The sequence below is a fragment of the Condylura cristata genome, unplaced genomic scaffold (genome assembly GCF_000260355.1).
Source record: "Condylura cristata isolate star-nosed mole 26May11 unplaced genomic scaffold, ConCri1.0 scaffold00008, whole genome shotgun sequence".
In the NCBI taxonomy this organism is placed as follows: domain Eukaryota; kingdom Metazoa; phylum Chordata; class Mammalia; order Eulipotyphla; family Talpidae; genus Condylura; species Condylura cristata.
Window position 1 is genome coordinate 28,836,368 of NW_004567109.1, and position 21,157 is coordinate 28,857,524.

The window sequence follows — 21,157 nt, forward strand, 5'->3', positions numbered from 1 at the left end:
AACAGACCCCAAGTTGTGCTTTATCCTGTTGTTTTCTCAGTTCCACTAAAGCTTTCTGCTGACCCCTGTCTTCAAGGTGTTTCTGTCAACATTTCCTGCTGGTTAATGGATAGGACTTGAGATTTCCCTGCGAATTCCCCTGTCAGCTTGGATTTTCTATGACCAGGTTCCTTCCTTCTAACTTATTTGGACACTATTTGTAGTATTAATTCAGTTGTAACAGTAACCTCTAAACACACACACACAGTCTCTCTCCCCGCCCCCACCCCCAGGGCCCATTGTTCTAATTTCTTTTAAGATTTTGGATCCTAGTGACTTGTTCCATTGTTTATTTTGATTCAGGACTTTGATATTATCAGGGAAAAATGTGAAATCATGTATGTGACTATGTCTTGACTGGTCATCAATCAACAAGTATTTCTTTTCTACTTATGTCCTACCCAATGATGTATTAAGCATACTGAAATAATCAAGAATTATGGTCCTTTCTTGAGTGGTACTGATAATGACTGGAGAGAGAGAATTAACGTATGAAAAACAAAGAACAGGCATTATTTGGTGAACATGTGTTAGCTCTTTGAGGGCAAGGGCCCCTATTGTATTTATCATCTAAGTCCTATGTTCATAGTACTCCAAAAATAATGTGTGGGTGAATGGAAGGACGGAAGAACGAGTGTTCATCTCCTGCTCTGGTAGGGAGTAGTACCTAGTATATTTCTCATTTTAATTTTCACAGCCAAAGGTTTATTTTTGGTATTCCCTATCTCTTTATGACACTTTCATGCTCTCCTGCCTTTTTCCTGGGAAGCTAAGACCAAAACAGGTCCTTTTAACCCATTTTGTGCTAGGTCTAAGCTACCAGATGGCGTTTAAATGACAGGATAAACAACAGTTCAGTGAAAAGGAGAATTTTATGTTCACTGCCATTGACCAGCCCCGGGCCAAGATCTCCTTTCATGTCTAATCTCCTTCACTCTTCTGGAAAGATCTCTATCCAATAACCTAACATCCCCTTCTTTTTGTGGTGTAGGTTGGCTATCAAGCAGGGAGCAACAGCCAGCCCCTTCCTTCGCAGTACATGAACGATCTGGACAGCGCTTTGGTGCCGGTGATCCATGGAGGGGCCTGCCAGCTCAGTGAGGGCCCCATCGTCATGGAACTCATCTTTTATATTCTGGAAAACATCGCATAGAAAGAGTGGACTTCCTTTTTTTTTTTGTTCAGACCTATTGCAACAGCAGTCATACCCAAATCATTTGCACTTTAGAACTGGAAGATTAAGCTTTTGTTAACACTATTAATGGGGGGTGGGGTGGGAATGGGTGGTTGGGGAGGTAGGGGTGGGGAAGGGTGGTTGGGGGGACAGACGTTCCATAATTCTAAGTCTCCTATGCATTGTCCACCAAGAAGATCTGGGCAGCTTCTGTTACTGCACAACAGTTATGCTATCCTTGCAGCTAATCCCCTCCCTCTGTTACTGTCTAGACAAGAATTCTGCTCCTCTATTTTAAGACTTACATATGGTTTTGTGCTCAGAAATGCTCAAATGGGTACAACCATCACCAAGGGTGGGGGGGGAGGGCGGAGGGGAAATAAAAAATGAAGCATCAGTTTTGCACTCTCTGTACAGAGTTGATATAAAAAGGACAATTCCACACCAGTGTCTTCATATAGAAATCACACTTAAGATTTTTTTGCTTGTTTTTACCAGATTATTCATCGACGTGAGTCAAAGACCCAAGGATTGTCTATTTTCTACCCAAGGTAAACTGTGTAAACAGTCACTTAGCTAGCAGAGCCCCATTTCAGAAAGTTCACCATTTGCCAGAGTGCATGGCAAGTATGAATTGGGCCTTTCTGCGAAAGCTAACAAAATACAACCAAGATATTTTTAGTTATAATATACACCAGAGGTATTTTAAAATACATGTTATAGAGAGATAGTTTAAACTTCCAGGACAGTTGTAAGCACACAAAAATCTGTGTACGCTTTACCCATACTCACCCAGTGTTCACAGATTTCTGCTACATTTGCTTTGTTTTCTTTTTCCATAAAAGTGAAGCATTTGTATGTAAATTGCATATACTTTCACACCTAAATACTTTGATTTTATTTTCTTTTTTTTAAAGATTTATGCATGCATACAAGAACTGGGAGGCAGGCCAGAGGTGTGGGGGTTGAGCATTCACCAGACAGAGTGGGGAGCAGAACAGGTAGATCTACTGAAATAACACTGCAGAGGGGAGAAATGTGCAAGACAGGAGAGGTCTGTTGCACCATGTGGGTCAGTTCCCTGGCTGGGGATCAAACTCGTGTTGCAATGGCTGCAGATAGCTTCACAGTGCTGTGCTTTAACCCCTTGTGCCACCAGTGAGGACCCTTTGATGCTATTTTCTTATGCCCACAGGATGGTTCTCAATTTAACCTTGGTTTGATACTTTTAACTTAGCACCTACCCTGTAATGTCCTCCAGCAAAGCCTCAAGCCAATGATCAGATGTGATAAGTAGCTGTCAGGAATTTATGTCTCTAATATTTTTGGTGAGTACAGGTTCTGCCATGCCCCCTTATTTTTTTTTAATATAAAGTAACTCATTTTGGATTTGAGTGGTCATCTCCTCATAACTAGAATGAGTTTATGCATTCTTGGCTAGAGTCCTACCTAAGTGAGGTATCCTTTTCAGAGCGTTTTGTGTGGGGGTCACGCGATATCCACATTCTACTCATTGATGAAGGTAAATATTTTAACTGTAACTGTAAGGATAAGGCATACAAATTAAGCTTATACTGGTTTACTGAAATTTGGAAACAATTTTTTTCAAATGTGTCCTTACTAGCTGAATTCCACTAGTCACCGTCTCAAGGAATGTGGAGTATCTTGAATTCTACAATTCTAAAAATACTGATTTTTGGTATGCATTGCTTTTCTATAGCTCTGTCGCCATTATATTAGAATCCAGTAATACCTACCGGGAAAGTCAGATTTTTTCCTAAGGAACAAGGAGTTTGCATCAGCTCCAAATATAAAAATCACAACAGAAAAATACAATACTAGAGACATTAAACTCAAATGTGTATATGCTTGTTTTCTCTGTTGTAGAAGCAACTTAGAGTAAGTAGTTTAAAAACTCTAGACTTCAAGGTATGTTATCAACTTCATTTGTTTCTTTGGGGGTGACCACTTTGGTAACCATCTCAGGTGTTCTTACCCATCACATTATCACGGTGGTGGTGAAATCATTACCAAAGTTTGATTTTCTAAGAATTGGTGGTGGCAAATTTTGATCACTTGGTTAAGATAGTGACCAAGTTTTCCAGTTTATTTTTCTTCTTGGAATTAATAACCAGTGTATGTAGATACACTTTTAGATCATGCAAAAGTGTTGCTCATCAAAATTTCCCCTTAGATTTAGCATTCAGTGATGTTTATGTGAATTGTAATTTTACTTATGGCTACAAAATGAGTTTTTACTTATCACATTCTCACCACCATTTACAGTTGTACTTGGTAATCTATAAGCAGAGGCCCTTTTTCCATTTTTAAAAATACCTTTAAGTAACTGAATTTTATTATGGACTCATGAATGGTTCTAATATGTTACTTTGGTGCTCAAGGAGCCTCAGCTTTGGCCAGAGTCTCTTTGGGCTAAGTCCTAACTCACTGTAACATGCTTATCATTTTTTCAAGTATTTCCTTTTCTGACCCGCAGCATGCTCTTGGCGTATTGTGCTTACTCTGCCCTAACACTTCTCCAAGGAGCCTTGGTTTCTTCTACTGCAGGTGGTATTAGAAACCAAGACTTGATTTGCCCATGATATATGTGATACACTCTGTTAGTTTTCTTTTCCACTAAATTTATTTTGAGCACAGACTTCAATTTGAAAAACACCACTCTAATGCAACTCACTCCCTTGTCACTAGTGTTTTCTGAAAGCCCAGTCAGTTCTGTAGTAAGAGCAGTTCTGAGAATCCCCTGGAAGCTAATACAGGCCTCAGGAGTGTGACAGGCTGCTCCCCAGTGGCTAAAGCTGGGCTTAGCACTTGGCAATCACGGGCAATGGAAGTGGGTAGCTGAGGTTTTTCAAATAGGCTCAAAGCCTGTGTCTAGCTAATGTTATACCTCTTTTCCATGGAGGCAGATCCACATTCTACGTCTGCCTTCATAGGCCTTGCTGATGGTGGCTTTAGAGAACTGGGTCTGTTACTTTCCTTAGAGTAGTTACAGCTTCTACAGGGAGTAAAAAAAAATGTCCACAGAACACCAGCTTGTTTGGACTGAACCCTTGGACCACTACCCCAAGCCCAACAGGGACAGGATGCGCAGGTATGTGGGGTGTGCTGTCCAGCCTGCTCTAAATAAAACTCGGGAGTGTGGAGCTCCCTCCCATAGGAGCGGGTTCTCTTTCTATAGATGTCAACTTCCCACCCAACTAGATACACCTTGGCAGTGTACATATTTCTTCCAGATCAGTGTAAGCATCTCAATTGCATCAGCTGTCCTTTCTGTTTAATAAATTTATCTGTAGAATTGGGCATAAAATAGCCAAGGCTAGTTCAGGTTTCTGCTTCATTTTGTTTTCATATACTAGTGTTGTTAAGAGTTCAAATGAAAGGCTGAAACATCACATTTCCAACTAAGGCAATTTCTGTAGGATGTAAATGTGAAGATTTGCGCTAGATTCTTATAAAGATAGAATTACTATTCTGATAACATTTGTAAAAAAAATTCCTTAATTCCTAGCAAATGCTCACCAATGTAGTTTCCCCATTAATCTTTACCAATGTTTTCTAAATACCACCTGGAATCTAGGACTTTGGAAATATGGACCTTACCCCATGTAAGTTTTCATCCATTGTCTTCCCTCATCCACACTGATTTCTAAATACTGGCGGACACAAAATTTCTGGTTGAGTTTACTTCTGTCTTACTAGTTTTATGGGGAATAATTTATGTACTTAGCACATTTCCGATAAGCAGACTGCTGAACATTTTCTATAAATTTGTGCTAGTATTTTCTATTTTAATAATAATGCGAAGATACATGTAATAATGGTAATGGAATTTGTAGGGACTACAATGTAGGCCAGAAGGATTGAGAAATACAGCAGGAATAAGAACACTAATTTCAGAGCTTGCAAAACTGAGGCCCAGAGAAGTGAAAGTACCCGTGGTGGCCCTGAGCCAGGTGTAAGCTCCAGGTTACGCCAGTCTCAGCCTTGAAGCAGCTACCTCTGGTGAAGGGGCAAGATCATTTAGAAGCTGCCCACACATATTTGAGACATGAGCTCTCAAAATTTGGAAGCAACAAAGTAGGTTTCAGAATGGTGTTACAAAAGAAAGGAAAATGTTAGAAAGTAGTTTGAATTTTAGTAGTATGAATTTCTTCCATGTTCGGTTTACTACTTCAGAACAAAGTGTGCCTTCTATTTATTTGGAGAGAGAATTTAAAATTTAGGCGTGATTTGAATCGTGGCAGTTCCCAACTGCCCACATAACTAATCTCTGATGTCTGGCTGTTGTATTTAGACAAATCTTAGGACAAGATGAGGCTGGCGCAGGCTCTGCCCACTAGTGTGACCCCTGCATGCTCTAGCTACAATAGCTGCCTTTTAAGAACCTCAGTTTCCCAAGTACAGTGGGTGGTTTTGACTTGCCTCCCTCAGCCTAGAGTTGTTTTCCAAAAAAGCAAAGAACAATGAGAGAGACTGAAATCGAACAGGTTTTGAAGGAAAATCTTTAGTCACACACAAAAAAATCCTATCAAATTGCAGCAGGGCATTACCAGCAGAAGCTGGGGTTTAGTAGAAATTTCTAGGCTAGTTAGAATCTTTGAGCCACCTCTGGGCAGCTTTGAAAGTGCTAGGCTGGGTATCAATCCTAAGGGGGACAATAATAGGGTCAACCCTTCCTGGCCACCCATTTTGATCTAGGCTACCTTATAAAAGCTAACAACCCTGCTTTTCATTCTAGATTACTGCTTGTTTGCCACATATAGATGTGACTGCAATTGTTAAAATTCACATCTATGGGACTTTGGTAGTTCACTCTAGTAGGTAAGTAAGCTGACCAGAAAGCTCTTGGGAAAAAACTAATCTGACTGTCATCCCTATCCTGTTACCTACTAAAAGCTCTGCTCTCAAGGGCAGGGAGGCAAGGTCCAGCCCTGTTGGGGGCATAGAAACAAAAGCTGAATCCCTGAGCTGTGCTTACGTAGTACTATAGTGATCACTATGCTGAATGTATACGCTTCACTTGAGCCTTTAAAAAAATGACCTTAAGGAATGCTTTGTTAAACTTAATGTCTCAAAAAAGAAAAAAAAAAAAAGATATGGGGTTGTTAAAAGTTTATTTCTAAGAAATGTAGAATTCTGTAGTTTTTGAATATTAAATCTATTGAAACCACAAATCCCTCCACTGTCTCCATCCATTCAGAGAAACAAGCCCAAGTAGCAGCTTTTGTCCATTAACAAATGTTACTGCTACTCTGGCTTTTTAAAGTGACAGGGAACAGGACTTTTGTATAGGACTCTGATGGTTACTCTGTGTCGAGTGTAAAACCTTTGCTCAATCAACTCTAGTTTCAATAATAAATAAAAATGGCTACATAAAATTATATATATACTTTCTCCCCCTCTAGTTAACAGGTGCAAAGACCAAATCCCCTTGCTCTTACTCTCTTAACATGGCTCCAAATGTAGCCTCCCTTCCTCCGGGAGAGCACTGGGGGGCTGGTACAGCAGCTGTCAAGAACCAGGCACAGACAGAGCCAGGCTGCCACCGGCCAACTGGTCACGGAATCTGCCCACCCTGAGGTACGCGGTTTCCAGGTCACCCACTAGTGCTCCCATCCCATAGTTCTATCTCTTAAAGGCACATCCAGAAATGGTACAGGGTTAAGGGGCAGTAAGACTCCATGGCACAGAGCACTGGGCAACCTTTGCCTTCACCACGCTGAGGGGGAGGGGCCCAGGAACCCAGCCTGCTTTGGTGGGCGACGGTCAATAATTCACGTACTTAACAGGTCTTTGGTGCTTATGTAGCAGCATCTTCTTTATGTACTAAAGCTACAGCTGGAATAGCTGAGAAAAGTACATTCCTGCAATTACTGGCTGGCTCACTCCTCACCGATGTCAATCATCCGCTGCACTGGGACACAAAGCACAGCAGTCAGTCTAAAGTGCACGGAGTGTGTAAGTAAATTTTAGAATGTCCTAAAGACAAACCTGGGAAGGGTAATCTCCCCCCCAGTTCTACCGAGGGACATGAGAAACTGCCTAAACCCTTCCCAACATTTTTGTCCCTCTTGCTCTTCCTCAGAAACAGGAAATTCCTAGGCTTTCTCCCAGATTATAAACGGAATACTGAAAGGGTCCTGGCAGAGAGGAAAGGGGCAGAGAGTTACCCACTTCACAGGCCTCTGGGCTCCAGAACCAGCCAGTTCTCGGTGACTGTCTGCACATCCTGGCCACTCAGAGGCTCCCGCAGCCTCACCTTCACCTCCAGCTTCCCACCCGTGGACTTCCTTCCCTCCAGGACCTGTGAGGACCACAAAACAAAGGAGAGGACTAAAGTGGGCAGGGCTGGAGGAAGGCAGGGAAGGAGCGAGAGGAGGTAGAGAGCCTGCAGTGTGAACACGAGTCTATTTCAGAACAGTCTGCTGCTTGCTGGTGGTTTTAGGTGAGTTTTGAAAAGTAACATGTAAGTCTAAATAAGCATCAGTGCTCTGAAGTGGAGTTGAGAAACCTGGGGTTCTGCTCAGTTTTGCCCCAGACAACCACAGACCTCACCCCCCACTACGTGGCGAGGGCAGCACCCAGCAGCTGATGCACAAAGTGGGGCCAATACTGAGCAGGCCCTGCTTAGGAATAATGGCCCAGACAGGCAGGGACATAGTGGTGGGGAAACCCCCAGCAGGGATCTGGGCCCAGCTCCGCCTGGGAGGGGCCTATAAAACACTGAACTCCAGCTCCTCCCTGCCCAATGCGTTCATGGAAGTTTAAGGAACTGTCTGGGGCCCCACTGCTGTGGTAAGTACCGTGTGCTGAGAACACCTTACCAACTTTACATACAGTTAGTCCACATTATATTGCCAGACAATTGACCTGCCTCCAGAAACCTATGCTGAGTTGACAGCTGTGATCAGAGCCCTCTGACCCAGCATTCCTGGGAATTAGAGTAGCTGAGAGTGCTGTGAAGAATGTAACTGTTTCCTATTTTGGTGATGCTGTGACATCTCTTTCAGACCCTCCATATCGCCTCACTGATGACATGGAATCTATTCAACAGCACAGTTATAGGAATTTTAAGTTGATGAGCGTAAAAATCCTACACTGATCAATAAATGATGGCTCTTCTCCTGCCACATCCTCTGGTTTGTCCAACCTACCTCTACAATCTCGCGGATTTCACACTCATTCTCCAGCCGCTCCAGCTTCAGGTGGGCTGTACCGACCAGCTTGTCACTTCTAAAGAAGGACCTGGGGAGCCAAGAGTCAGCAAAGGCGTGAGCAGTGCAGGAACTCTGAGCAGTACAGGCACGAACACCCGCTCCTGCCCCACCCTCACCCTTTATGGAAGATTTCAAACTTGATTCCTTTGCTCTGGATCACCCTCCTGAAGCCCCTGTGATTTCGGTTGATGTTTAATTTGAAGAGCTGATCAAATTCTGCAAGAGTAGGAGACAAGAAGGGGTTTGGCTCCCTGGGATTTCCTCAGAAAACTGAAAGCCCAAATCCAGCCTCCACTTTCCTCTGCCCACAATTCAGGTGACTGCCAGCAAGGTGGGAGGGCACCAGGCCTTGGTGAGCTGGGGATTTATATACCAAAGTCAGATGGGCAATGGAATTGAAAGTCAGGGTTCCTGACTCGAAGTTCCATTGCCATCACCTCCTTGATAAGATCCTAGGCAGGTCCTCACCTCTCTGAGGCTTAGTTTCCCCAGGTAGACCAACAGCATTCTGGGAGTTACATCAGCAGGAAGTGGCCCTAGTGTGGGCCCTTACCTGGAGAGTTTGTGTTCTTCACCACAGCTGTTTTGCTTTTTTGAGCCTGGTCCTAAAGCAGTGAGAAGGGCATAGTCAGAACAGCTTGAGAACAACAGGTATATCAGGGCCAGGAATTTTGGGTGTTCAAGAAGGGACCCCATAGGGAATGGGTCGAAGAATCTTCAAACCCCACCCTATATAGCCAGACCTCCTAACTACGGGGAAAGCGGTCAGGGTCCTGGAATGGGAGAGGCAGTTCAGAGGATCCCACCTCTACCTGAAATGAACCTCACCGAGTTAGGGTAGTGGAATTCAAACCGCACAAAAGCATCCAAGTCATCAGGGGTCACCCCTATGGAGAAGCGGGAGCCAGGATCAGAGGGAGAGCTAGGGGTGGAGTGTCTGGGCAAGGGCTTCCTGGACAAGGAATGGCCTAGGGCTACCTGGAGGGGCAGGGAGATTCAGTCCGCGGACAATGATAAGATGCATTTCTGTGCTGTTGAGGTCTGCGAAGATCCTATAGTCAAGAAGCAAGAAGAACAAGCTCAAAGTGAAGGAGAATGGTGGGGAAGAGCCGCCTCTTCCAGGGCCTCCTGCCTTGGCCTGTGATGCCCACTCCCCCACCCCTATCCAGAGCTCCTTGCAGCCAGCCCAGCCCAGCCCAGCGCCACTGTCTCCCCTGGCACCTCACAGTCTGGAATGTCTTCAACTCGAAGTGGTGGCTGGGAGGGTCGAGGCCCTGGGCCTGGGCCAGCTGCAGGATATCAAGTTGCTTCTTGCGGTCCTGAGCGAGCTTCTCAAACCTGATGGTGGATGCGTGCGTCAACACAGCAGGGCATGCTTTCTGCTCGGCTCCCCATAAGCACCTTCCCTTGTACTTACCGGGTGGTCTCAGCTACGTTGCCCTGGTGCATGAACTGCTTGGAGAATAGCAGACACTTCTGAAACAAGGGCCCAGAGTGACTTCAGAGGAGAACCTGTCTTGGCAGGTATTTAAGGACTGACTTCTCAAAGTCCCAACCTTTTCTGTTGTCTCATCCCACCTCCCTTAATACATAACCCAAAGTCTGTGTTCCCAAGATCTTTCAAACTTGTCTGCAAAGGTTTCTGCTCTCAAGTTTTGGCAAAATTTTGCCATTCCCCAGAATTTACATCACCATCACTTCACTACTGCAGGCAGCAGTCTGAGAGAGACAAACAAGAAGGAATCCTGTATGTCTACATGCATATATAGCTCCCCTAACAATTCTAGTATCTTCAAATCTTCTGAATTCATAACCATCCTAATAGAAGGCTATTTCTCATCCCATGTTATGATGGCTCAGAGAGGGAAAATGCCTTCCAGGGTCGCACAGCCACTAAGAGCTACCATTTGAATCCAGGCCGCTGTGCACTGAAAGGGGAAGACAGGCACCCGGCTACTGACCTCATGTTGCTCCAGAAGCATTTTCTGCAGCTGTGCATACACTTCTTCAGTCTTCTGGGAGAGCCGTAGGTCTTCATGGTGAATGAGGATGAAGTCACCTTCTTCATCCGTCAAGGGTGAAGGCACCTGCCCAGTTCACAAGGCCCCTCAGGGACCCCAAAAGTCAGATTTTTCCTCTATTGAACCAAACAAACGCAGGGGTCCTGACTAAATGTTTTCCCAGCTTCTAACCTCCCTTGAGGGGAACTCACCCTCGTGACCGCCCCATAATCCAGACTGCTGTGATTCTCTGCCTCCTCTCACCTTGTCCTGCCCAGCTGGCCTTCCCCAGCCTCTCCTGAGGCCATGGGAGACAGGTGCATGCAAAATGCTCTTCCCAGCATGCCTGCTCCCCACCCCTCCACCTGAGGAGCCTGCTGTTTAGCCAAGTGGGACTCACCTTAGAGAGGTCTACAGGTCGGCCAGCTCGGACCTGAATGATCTGAGCCTCGAGGCATTTGGCTACCCGCAGATGGGCTTTGGCCTGCTCCAGGTCCTGGCCACGCTTGGCCCGCAGGGCAGCCCGCTGGTACTGCAGCTTTCGTGCCTCTAGCAATGCCAGCTGCTCCCGCACTGAAGGGAGAGGGATACTGGTTAAAGCCACGCTTGCCCCCGACTAGAACCTTTACTTCTCCACCCCTCTTCTGCAAACTCACCAGAGGGACTCAGCAACTCCTTAGAACTTGATGTCTTGGGCCCAGGCAGGGGTCGAGATGGAGGGACCAGAGGCTGTGCTGGCTTCTTAGCCACTGGGGCCTGAGTTGGGGGCTCATCCTACAGGTGTCCAGGAGGTGTCATAAGGGATCTGTTTCTTAGACTGGCCCTGGCAACTCCCACACATGGTCTTTTTCTTACAAATTTGCACTAATTCACTGTGTGACCAGAGATAATGGCTTCCGCTTATGGGCTAGCCACAACCGCAGAGCTGGAAGGCGGCTCACAAGTTCTGAGTTATCTCCCCAGCAGGAGAAAGTAGGAGGTGGGAGCAACCCTGGGTTCTGGAGCCCAAAGACCTTGATTTAACTCTAGCTCTGCTCATTCGTAGCTGGATGCCCTTAGCCAAGTTCCTTCTCTAAAACGGAAGAATACCACCCTCTCTGGGTTTCCTGGTATGGACGACAGCAACAGGGCCTGGGTTTACCCCTTATCTGCAATTTCCCATCACCAACCCCTGGAGTCTCGGACCCTCAGTCAAACCTCATCCTCATCGTCCTCTGCTGGGGCTGTATCCTCTGAGGAGGCCAGTTTCTGGGCAGCAGCTAACGTAGCTGCCACCGCATCCTCCTCAGTGCCTGCAGAGGGCTCTAGGCCAGGGATAGGCGGGAATCCTGTGGAGCAAGGACAGCAGTGGGGCAGCCTCAGGGAAGCATGAGGCTGCTGTGGGCCCTGGCTGGGGCACCCAGGGCCTGGCTGGACTGCATGGCTACAGTGGTTGCAGACATGTGAGAGCATTTCCTGCCCTACCAAGCTGTGGTTCAAAGACCTCCCCGTGGGCCCTCCCTGGTGGTTCAAAGGGTTAAAGCGCAGCACTGTGACACTATCCACAGCCACTGCAGAGTTCAGTCCCTGGCCCAGGAGCTGACCCACACGGCGCAGCAGACCTCTCCTGTCTTGCCCGCTGCTCCCCTCCACTGTGTATTTTAATCTGTTCCCCCCTCTGTCTCTGGTGGCTCCTCTCACTCCCCTGCACTCACCAGGAGGAACAGGCAATTCAGCAAAGTCAACTTTCCGCCCCGCTCGGTGTGCTCGAATGGCATCCTGATATTGCTGCAAGGAAAGGGAGGGAGCCTAAAGGTGGACAGCAGTGTGTAGGCCCCAGACAGAGAGATGGTGAGGAAGACTGGTAAAGATAGCCCCTCCCCCCACCCCGGAGGAAAAAGGACCCTGAAAACAAGATACACACACACGCTGGCTGTAGCAGCAGATACAGAGAGCAGCTAATCCGAGCCACCACAGAGTTGAGGACATACCTTGGCAATGCGCTCGTGCATCCGTGCCTTGCGCTCATCACCACTGCTCCGAGCCTGGGTGCCAGCTTCACGGTACTTGTTCAGCCTCTGCTGCAAGGCCTCCAGCACCGTTTGTGGCTCAGCAGGGGTCACTTGAGAGGAGGAAGGAGATGGCATCAGCTGTCTGCTGCTCGCCAGGCCCTCGCTACAATCCCAGCATTCTGTCCTACCTGTGGCTGCTGCAGAGTCGGGGGACTTCACCAGCTGTGCTTGCTCCACTGCTGGGGGCATCACTGAGGGTTCTATGGGGTCCTTGGAAGCTTGTGGAAGGTGCTGCAGTTCTAGGGGGACCAAAGCACAGGGGAAGGTGCCTGACCAGCCCAGCCCTGCAACATGCCTCCAGCCCCACAGGTTCTCCCCAGTCCCCATACTGACCTGCAGGTGTGGGGGGCATGGCACTCAGGTCCACAGGCTGCCCTTTCTCAAGGGCCTCCAGGACAGCACCAAATCTCTGCATAGGAACAAACGCAGATGTGGGCATAAGCCAGGGAAAGCCCAAGAGCCTCAGCTGAACACAACTCAGGCCACTCTCAAGCCCAGTCTGGCTGTGTGACCTCCAGCTGGTCAATGCCCCCATCTGGCTGACAGGCCCTGTGAACCAAGGTCATACCTTCCCAATCCTCATGAGCTCTCGGGCACGGTCCAGGTCTCCAGCCCGCTTGGCATTCAGGGCAGCCACTTTGTACTCTCTCTGTCGGGTCAGCAACAGGACCTGTGGGTCTGGGTGTGAACCAGGTGGGGCAGAAAGGTCAGAGCTGCTCAAAAGGATGGTCTCAGGCTGAGAGGCATTGTCTATGGAGAAACAAAAGCCCACAGAGAGGGCATGAAACTCAATAAAGGGCATACCGTGGATTCCCAGTGTCCAAAGGTCTGGCTGGCCTAAAGCCCTCTCAGGGAAAGCGCCATTGATGACATCAGACAGTGGCAAGGTGGAGGGTGGGGGAGCAGAGCAGCCTGTGGGCGCTGACGTTGGCAACTGAGACACACACAAGATACCTTGCTCCGCAGTGGGAGGTCCTGGGGGTTCTGTGTCAGGGTTACTGTTGGTTGTCTCCAGAGGGGCTGGGGGTCTCTTGCCCAAGGCCACTGGAGGTGGAATCTCATCCTCATTGATCTTCCTGCCTTTCCTCACAGCAGCCAACTGAGATTCCAAGGTCTGAGAGAGGAAAGAACCATAAACCCAGATAGTCAGCTTGGCCTACTCCCTACTTGAGAACAGGCCAGGGACCCATCGTGTTCACAGGGCTGATGGGGAGGCCTCCCCTCCACTGGCCCATCATCTTCCAGCCTTACCCATCCCTCCCAGCTCTGCTCCCCAACCCACCTTCAGGCCACGCTCACAGCGCCGGGCTTTGGCTGCTTCACCTGCCTCCTTGGCACTGGCAGCAGCCTCCCGATAGTTGTGGATCCGATCCTCCAGCAGCGCCTGCAGCCCCTGAGGCCCTCCATCCTGTAGATACTTCAGTTCAGTGCCTGGCTACACCCTGGCCAGCTAGGCCCTTGCTTTTCCCTCCCTGTAAGGAAGCTGCCTCAGAAAACAGAGCCCTTGGATTCCAGGAGAGAAAGAGCCTAAAAGTCTCAAGGAGAAACGCAGGCTCATTAGAGAGGCCAGAGGCTATGTCAGAGGCAAACACAGGCACTGACAATCTGTGGAAGCCAAGAAATGGCTGTGGGGGGTGGTCTGAGAGAACAGAGAAGCCTTTGAGGCCAGCCAGTCACCAAGGAGTTCTTGTGCTCTGTCTCTGCTTCGGGCAGCTGTGGAAGAGGGTCCTGAAAAGGGTTCTTGCAGCAGCTTTCCTCCACAAGTCATGCCTGCTTGTCATGCACGGACACCAGACACACAGACCCCTCCAGAACCTACCTGAGCAGCTGGGACTGAAGCTGTTAGAGCTGTCTGCAGTGGAGGGTCAATGTTTTCCTGTTCCTTCTCCTCAGAGCCACCCTGGCTGGCTGTCTCATCATCATCCAGGGGCCCAGCCTCCTCATCTGCACCCAGCACATCCTGCAACTCAGTCTGGGGAGGGGCGGGGGGGGAGAGGAGGAGACAGGTCCCAGGAGTTTGGGGGACTCATGGCCACAACTACAAGATCCAACCATAAAGGACCTTCTGCCCCCCAGCAGTATTTCTCAACATCAGTCACTGTGTCTGGAAAAATCCCCTCTACCAAAAAAACTGCTTTAACCTGACCAAGGATTGCCTTGAAAACAGTGAGCACTCCCCAGTCTGAAAATCTTCCAGTGCAGAGCTCATACCAGATGTCAAGGGAGACTAGTCTCACACTGTAGCCAGAAAAATGGGCTCGAGATGGGCAAGGCACTTCCTCAACATCAGAGCCACACAGAGAGAAACCCCAGGCCTCCCGACAGGCGTGATCACGGAGCCCAGGACCCCAGTGCAGCAGACGCACCAGCAAGTCTGCATCCTCCTCCAGCCCTTCCTCCTCCTCCTCCTCCTCCTCCACATCCCGCATACAGTCCGCAGCCAACTTCTCGATGTGGGCCATAGGCAGAGGGGCTGGAGGAAGAGGGTCACAAATGATCAGCAAAACTCAGAAAAGGTCCAAGAGGGGCCAAGGAGGGCCTTCACTGCACCGTGACGGCCCGTGGGTGAAACCCTCTCCCTCCGTGGCCTAAGCACCACCTGCAAACTCCTGCTCTTCCTTTAATGACCCCGTTTAAAAACATTCACAGAAAATCTTCCTGGGCCCTCCCAAGGGGAGTAACAGTTTTTCCTGGGCAGAGTCACCCACCTCCATGACACATTAGCCCAAATCCTTAGTGTCCATTTAAGCCTCATAGTAATTCTGATAGGTAATATATTCTTATTTTATATATGAATAAACTGAGAATTACCAATATTAATTAATTCTCCTAACACTGAAATTCCAAGATTCAAATCCAGGTTTGTCTAATCCAAAGACAGGTTTAAATAAAAGGGGCGGGGGTGGGGAGGGGGACCCCTTTTGGGTCCTCCCATTGTCCTCGAGGGTGATTTTCTCTGAGGGTTCCTGGTCTCCCAGATCTGTACTCTTCTGATTTGGGGAGGAAGATTCCACTTACTTGACATAATTTCTGGGTATTTATTATGCTCCTAATTCGGTCCCTGCTAACAGAGCCCCTGCTCTGTATCAGGCCGTCGCCAGGGCTAAGGACACGATCTGAGTCAGTGTGAGGAAGACTCTGACTGCCCACCACCAGGAGGAGGCAGTCCGGGGAGGGAGGGTGCGTCCTATGTCAGCTCTCTGGGCAGGGCAAGGCGGCCTCTCGACTCGGGGAACAGCGGGCCCAGGCGCTCTGGCCACTCCCAGTGGTGAGGAAAGGGCCCTCTCCACTGCCTACTGAGCCCCATCAGGTGCCAGCACAGTGCTGCAAACTCACCCTGCCCCTTGGGTGCTGGCTTTTCTCTCGCGTTTCCCATTTCCCCAGTGAGGGCCAGCAGCTCAGCTTCCAGGTCTCCATCATCTTCAGTCTCCTCCGTCCCCAGCAGCATGTCCTCAGGGTTGAACTCCACAAAAAGCCCCAGCTGAGAGTAGAGGAGCGTTCTTAGGCAACACACACGGAGGCAGAGAGTGAAGCCCCACTCACAGTCAGATTCTGGGCTCCCAAAGGACCCATCAATGTCTCCTTCACTGTCTGTGAAGCCCAGCAAGCACCAAGGGAAACCCAGGCCTGCACTTCACCCCGGGAGACACCTCCCTGATGACGACAAAGGACCCAGTAAGGTTCTGCTGTGTCATTATTGACAATAACAGCAACTGATACTAAGCACTGAGCTTAGCATTCTATAGGATTATCTTAATTCTCACAATTCTGAGACAGGTTCTCTTTTAAAAAATGTAGCAAAACACACTTAAAATGAAGATTACCTTTTAAAACATTTTAAAGCATAGCATTTGGTGGCATACATCACACTGCTGTGTGACCATCACTGCCATCAGCCACAGTACTCCTCATCTTGCAAAACTGAAACTCCATGCCCATCAAACAGCTCCCATCCCTGTCCTAGCCCCTGGTAACCAACATTCAACTTCTGGCTCTATGAATTTGACTCCTCTAGATAAAGACAGATTTTTTTGTTTTTAAGATTTATTTATGCATACAGAACTGGGGTACAGGCCAGAGGTGCAGGGGCAGTGAGAGGATTCACCAGAGACAGAGTGGGGAACACAACGGACTGTTACCCACTGACGAAGTACACTGTGGAGTAACAGACTGCTGAGGGGAGCAGCGGGCAGGTCAGGAGAGGTCTGTTGCACCATGTGGTCACCTCTGGGGCGTGGATTGAACTCTCAGTGAAGTGATTGCAGCTCACTTGCAGTGCTGTGGTTTAACCCACTGAGCCACCAGGGAGGGCCCAGTTTCTATATTTATCTCTGTTTAGATGAAACAGAGAGCCTTGTTAAATGGCAGGGACAGAATTTAAAATAAAAATTTGGGGCCTCTTGGTGGCCTAGGGGTTAAGTCTCTGTGTCAACACCTCTACAGCCCAAGTTCGAGCCCCCACCAAGGAGCTGACCCACATGGTGCAGCAGGCTCCTCCTGTCTTTCCTGCTGCTCTCCTCAGCAGTGTATTTCAGTAGATCCATCTTTCTTGCTCCCCATCTTTACTGGTGAATCCTCTTATTCCCTGATCCTCTGGCCTACACCCCAATTCTTCAATGCAAAAATAAAATAACATCTTAAGATCCGAGTCATACCCTTTACCCCAACACTTACCGGGCCTCTTTTTAGACAGTGAAAATGGACTAAGAGGGCCTCCTCCCTAGTGGCCCAAGCAAGGAGTTACATCTCAGTACTACGAAGCTCTCCAAAGCCACTTTGCATATATCATGAGTTCTATCCGTGGCCAAGGAGGTGACCCAGATATGGTCTCTCCGACTGCTCCCCTCAGCAGTGTATTTCAATATGCCTATTTCACTTCCTACTGTGTTTCCGCTGAATCTTCTTACCTCTCACCCCCCCCCCCACACACACACACTACTGGCCTACACCCCAGCTCTTGTACGCATGAATAAATAAATCTTTCTTTAAAAATAATGGCCCTCCCTGGTGGCGCAGCAGGTTAAAGCACAACACTAAGTAGCTAACACCATTTCAGCATGAGTTCAATCCCAGAGGTGATCCACATAGTGCAGCACACTTCTCCCGACCCTCCTGCTGCTCCCCAAGCCATCAGTGGACCTGTTCTGCTCCCCACTCTGTCTCTGGTGAATCCTCTCACCACCTCTGCACCTCTGGCCTTTTCTGTATGCATGGATAAATAAATCTAAAAAAACCCAGCAAGATAATGGACTAAGAAATCTCAGGAATTGAGCCCAGAAGAAATAGAGGGAGGAAAGCCCCACCCCCTTAGACTTTTTGGCAATAGTCCTTTGTCTCTGGACAGCAAAGTTCTCTGGTAGCTGCAGCCTCAAATCCTGGTATCTTTGGTTACAAGCAAAATGGCTCTACATGATAGTGCTGAGACCTTATTCAAACACCCTAAATGTTAGTGGCTCTTGAACCTCCCAATTAACTCTTATGAAGGTCACAAGTCAGAAGGATGTCTGTGTGAAATCCAGGAGTTCAGGCCTCATCTACCCTGGCAAAGGCCAGCAGAGGGTCTTTCAAGGGCTCCACTAACTCCAGAAGGCACCATTCCAACTCTCTGGCCTAATGGGGAAACCACACTGGTGACCAATTTGTCCAAGTTGCCAAGAGACCCCCACCCTCAGAGACAGGGGTGAAGGAGGCCTTTGCAAAATCCATACCTGTTTGGCAGCTGCCACACCCTTGCCACCGGCCTGAGGGCCCTTCCGAGGTTTTGGCATCTTGGCAGCCTAGCTACTTACCTGGTGGGAAGTAGAAAAGACTCAAAATGGAGAACCTACAAGTCCCACCCCCAATAATGCTATCGTAAGGGGTGGTCAGTAAACTCTCATTTCAAAGAAAGCAAGTCTTGACACCAAAGGCTGGAATACTGACCTTGAAAGCATAGCCCTGAAGCAAGCAACCTGGGAGTGGAGAGGGATGGGACCACCTGTTAATAGTTTAAGTGGGAAGTGCAGACACACACAAATGCTATTGAACTGATGACCAGACAAATGTGGATTAAACCTAAGACTGAGAGGGGAGGGGCCTAGCAGCACAGGGGAGTGAGATTGGGTACAGCTGGGGAATATTCAAGGCTTGACTGCTGTACAACATGGTAGCTCATTGTGGCTACTTAACGTTTAAATTTAATTCAAATAAAACTTAAAATTTAGTTCCTCGACTAGGCACAATACAAACGCTCGGCAGTCACACGTGGCTGGTAGTAGCTACTGTAGCCGCACAAATACTGAACATTTTCATCACTGCATAAAGTTCTACTGGACAACTCTACTCTAGAGAAATTCGAGTCAGCACTGTGATTCTTTCAGTGCCCTCCTAGGCCTACTGTCAGCTCTTCACTTGGGCACTGGTTAAGTAGAAATGAATCTGAGTCTCCTCACTGAGAATATTTACATGGTGGAGACGGCCTCCTCAATGGACAAAACACAGGGCTGCGCCAGGGCCCTTGAGTGGCCTTTTATCCAGCACAGAGAAAAGGCTTCTTGGAGAAGGTGATGACTGTGCTGAGTCATGAAGAAGATGGGAGGCGAGGGAACTAGGACTCGGAGCAGAGGAACGACCAGAAGATTCTGTGCTGAGGACCAGTTCGGCTTGCACAAGGAAACCAGAGACTTGGAATTACTGGAGAAAAAGTATGAGGCGAGATACAGCACAAGCGAAGCAGAAATGCAAGTGGCAGAACGGAAAAAACTTTCCAACTAAAGGAGTTTGGGCGTTATCCTAAGGGCTATGCACACGGCAGGGTCAAGTCCTCGTTCCAGAAGCATCCCTCTGGCTGCAAGGGGAAGGTGCCGGGAGGTAGGAGGGAGGTGGAGGCTGGAAGCCATCTCGGCACGGAGCGTCTCGCAACGGTCCAGGCGGAGGCGGCGAGCAGACGGAGCGTGGGGTGGTGTCGGGAGGAGCAGATTCCAGAGTTAAGGAGTCAAGTCTAGAGGGTTCCGAGGTTAAATGGAAGTGGGCGCACGGCAGGGGGCGCGCAGGGTGTCTCCAGGCATCAGATTCGGTGACTCGGGCGAATGGCGGGGTCGTCAACTGAGCCCCGGCACCGAGTGACGGGTCTCGGGGATAACACAGTCAGTCGGACACGCCAAGTGTGCGATTCCGGGGGCGCGTTACTGGGGCCACCGGTGCTGGACCCCGGCCAGGGTTCAGGAGAAAGCTGGGCAGCCGAGTGAGCAGGGGAGGCGAAGCCGGGGAACCCCACTCCCACGCTGCAGGACGCGCCGCCCTGCCCTGCCCCAGCCGCCTCCATTTCCCCCGCCGTCCCTACATCGCCCCACGCCGGGGGGCGGGTACGCAGCATACCTCGCGGCGGATCCGAGACCAACCCGGGCCTTCGCCCGCCCGGGACCGCCCAGGGCTTCCGCGGCCCCCGGGCCCGGCGGCAGGGATAGGAAGCGCCCCCCCGGGAGACGCCTGGCGCCCTGACACGTGACTCACGCTCTGCGGTACGCAGCACGCATGCGCGAGACGCGAGCGCCGCGCTCCAACAGGTGACTCGAGGGTGGAGTCCCCAGCGCGCAGGCGCCTGGCGGCAGGTTGCGCGAGGCTGGCAGAGGTGTTAGTGGTTCCGCCCCGCCGGCGCGCCGCCTCGCGCAAGTGTCGACGCGGGGCGGGGCTTCTGCCGCCACACCAGCCTGTGTAACTGAGTGTCCCGGGAATTGCAAACCCCGCACCGACAGTACCTTTTCTGGTCAGAAGGGCAGATGGACACGTAAGACTAGCAGGGCTCATTTGACCTGGTCACGAAGTCCCTTTAGATATTCTAGCATCAGGTACTTACTCCCCACCCTCACCCAGCAGTGCTTTGAAACAGGAAGGACATTATGAAGTTTTCCATCAAAAACAAACTGCGATGCACTTCTTAACTCGTTTCCTAAACTCTTTAGTCATTATTGTTTTGTAGTTAGTAGTCTCAAATATCTTTCCATTTTCTTGGCACTTCACTCTTAGTGCTCTTGAGTGACTTCTTAGAGAACATTTCTTTCCCTGAGGTTGGCAAGATAACCAATTTTGACATATTCTCTCAGAACCGGGGACCTCCCTGGTGGCAGTTATCAGCACTATGAAGTTATCAGCAGCCAGTAAGCTGACCCACATGGCTTGGCAGACCTCTCCTGACCTGCCCACTGCTCCCCTCAGCAGTGTGTTTCAGTCAATCTGCCTGTTCTGCTCCCCACTGTCTCCGGTGAATCCTCTTATCCACTGCACCCGTGGCCTGTGCCCCAGTTCTTACAAAAATAAATAAATCTTTAAAAATAAACTGCATATGGGCCCTCCCTGGTGGTGCAGCGGGTTAAAGCACTGCACTGAGAAGCTAAAGCCACTTCCGCATGAGTTCGATCCCCACCTGCCCCGGAGGTGGCCACATAGCGCCGCAGACCTCTCCTGACCCGCCCGCTGCTACCCCCAGCAGTGTACTTCATTGATCTGCCTGTTCTGCTCCCCACTCTGTCTCTGGTGAAGCCTCTCGCCGCCCTTGAGCCTCTGGCCTGTACCCCAGTTCTGTATGCACAAATAAATCTTAAAAAAAAATAAACTGCATATACACACATACAAGCAATGATGTGCACACGTGTATACGTGGTATGTTACCATTAAATA

The 21,157-nt window shown here is 49.1% G+C and overlaps 2 protein-coding genes across 8 annotated transcripts in view; one reads left to right on the top strand and one right to left on the bottom strand.

Annotated features, from left to right (window-relative positions):
* ZFYVE9 (zinc finger, FYVE domain containing 9) overlaps positions 1-2,171 on the top strand; it is a 102,424-nt gene extending 100,253 nt beyond the window's left edge. The window contains exon 19 of the mRNA XM_012722121.1: positions 1,031-2,171. Coding sequence (XP_012577575.1) covers positions 1,031-1,192 — 162 coding nt within the window. The 3' untranslated portion in view covers positions 1,193-2,171. The remainder of the gene's footprint in view (positions 1-1,030) is intronic.
* CC2D1B (coiled-coil and C2 domain containing 1B) lies at positions 1,100-19,975 on the bottom strand. 7 transcript variants are annotated; one of them, XM_012722234.1, is made up of 26 exons: positions 19,859-19,975; positions 18,947-19,143; positions 18,211-18,291; positions 15,839-15,983; positions 14,869-14,975; positions 14,322-14,474; positions 13,785-13,910; positions 13,457-13,616; positions 13,071-13,252; positions 12,836-12,911; positions 12,631-12,741; positions 12,422-12,552; positions 12,146-12,218; positions 11,649-11,779; positions 11,108-11,225; positions 10,852-11,024; positions 10,413-10,538; positions 9,869-9,927; positions 9,673-9,789; positions 9,430-9,503; positions 9,280-9,338; positions 9,005-9,056; positions 8,568-8,667; positions 8,389-8,479; positions 7,409-7,538; positions 6,332-7,148 (listed from the first exon to the last, which is right to left on the bottom strand). In XM_012722234.1, the coding sequence occupies exons 3-25, from the start codon at positions 18,268-18,270 to the stop codon at positions 7,410-7,412; spliced, it is 2,553 nt and encodes an 850-aa protein (XP_012577688.1). In that variant the 5' UTR covers positions 18,271-18,291; positions 18,947-19,143; positions 19,859-19,975; the 3' UTR covers positions 6,332-7,148; position 7,409. The 7 variants fall into 7 exon arrangements, with proteins under 7 accessions (XP_012577691.1, XP_012577688.1, XP_012577692.1 ...); XM_012722237.1 differs by lacking the exons at positions 6,332-7,148; positions 18,947-19,143 and adding an exon at positions 1,100-1,174; XM_012722238.1 differs by lacking the exon at positions 18,947-19,143 and having other exon boundaries at positions 13,071-13,180.
* Between the last annotated feature and the right edge of the window lie 1,182 nt (positions 19,976-21,157).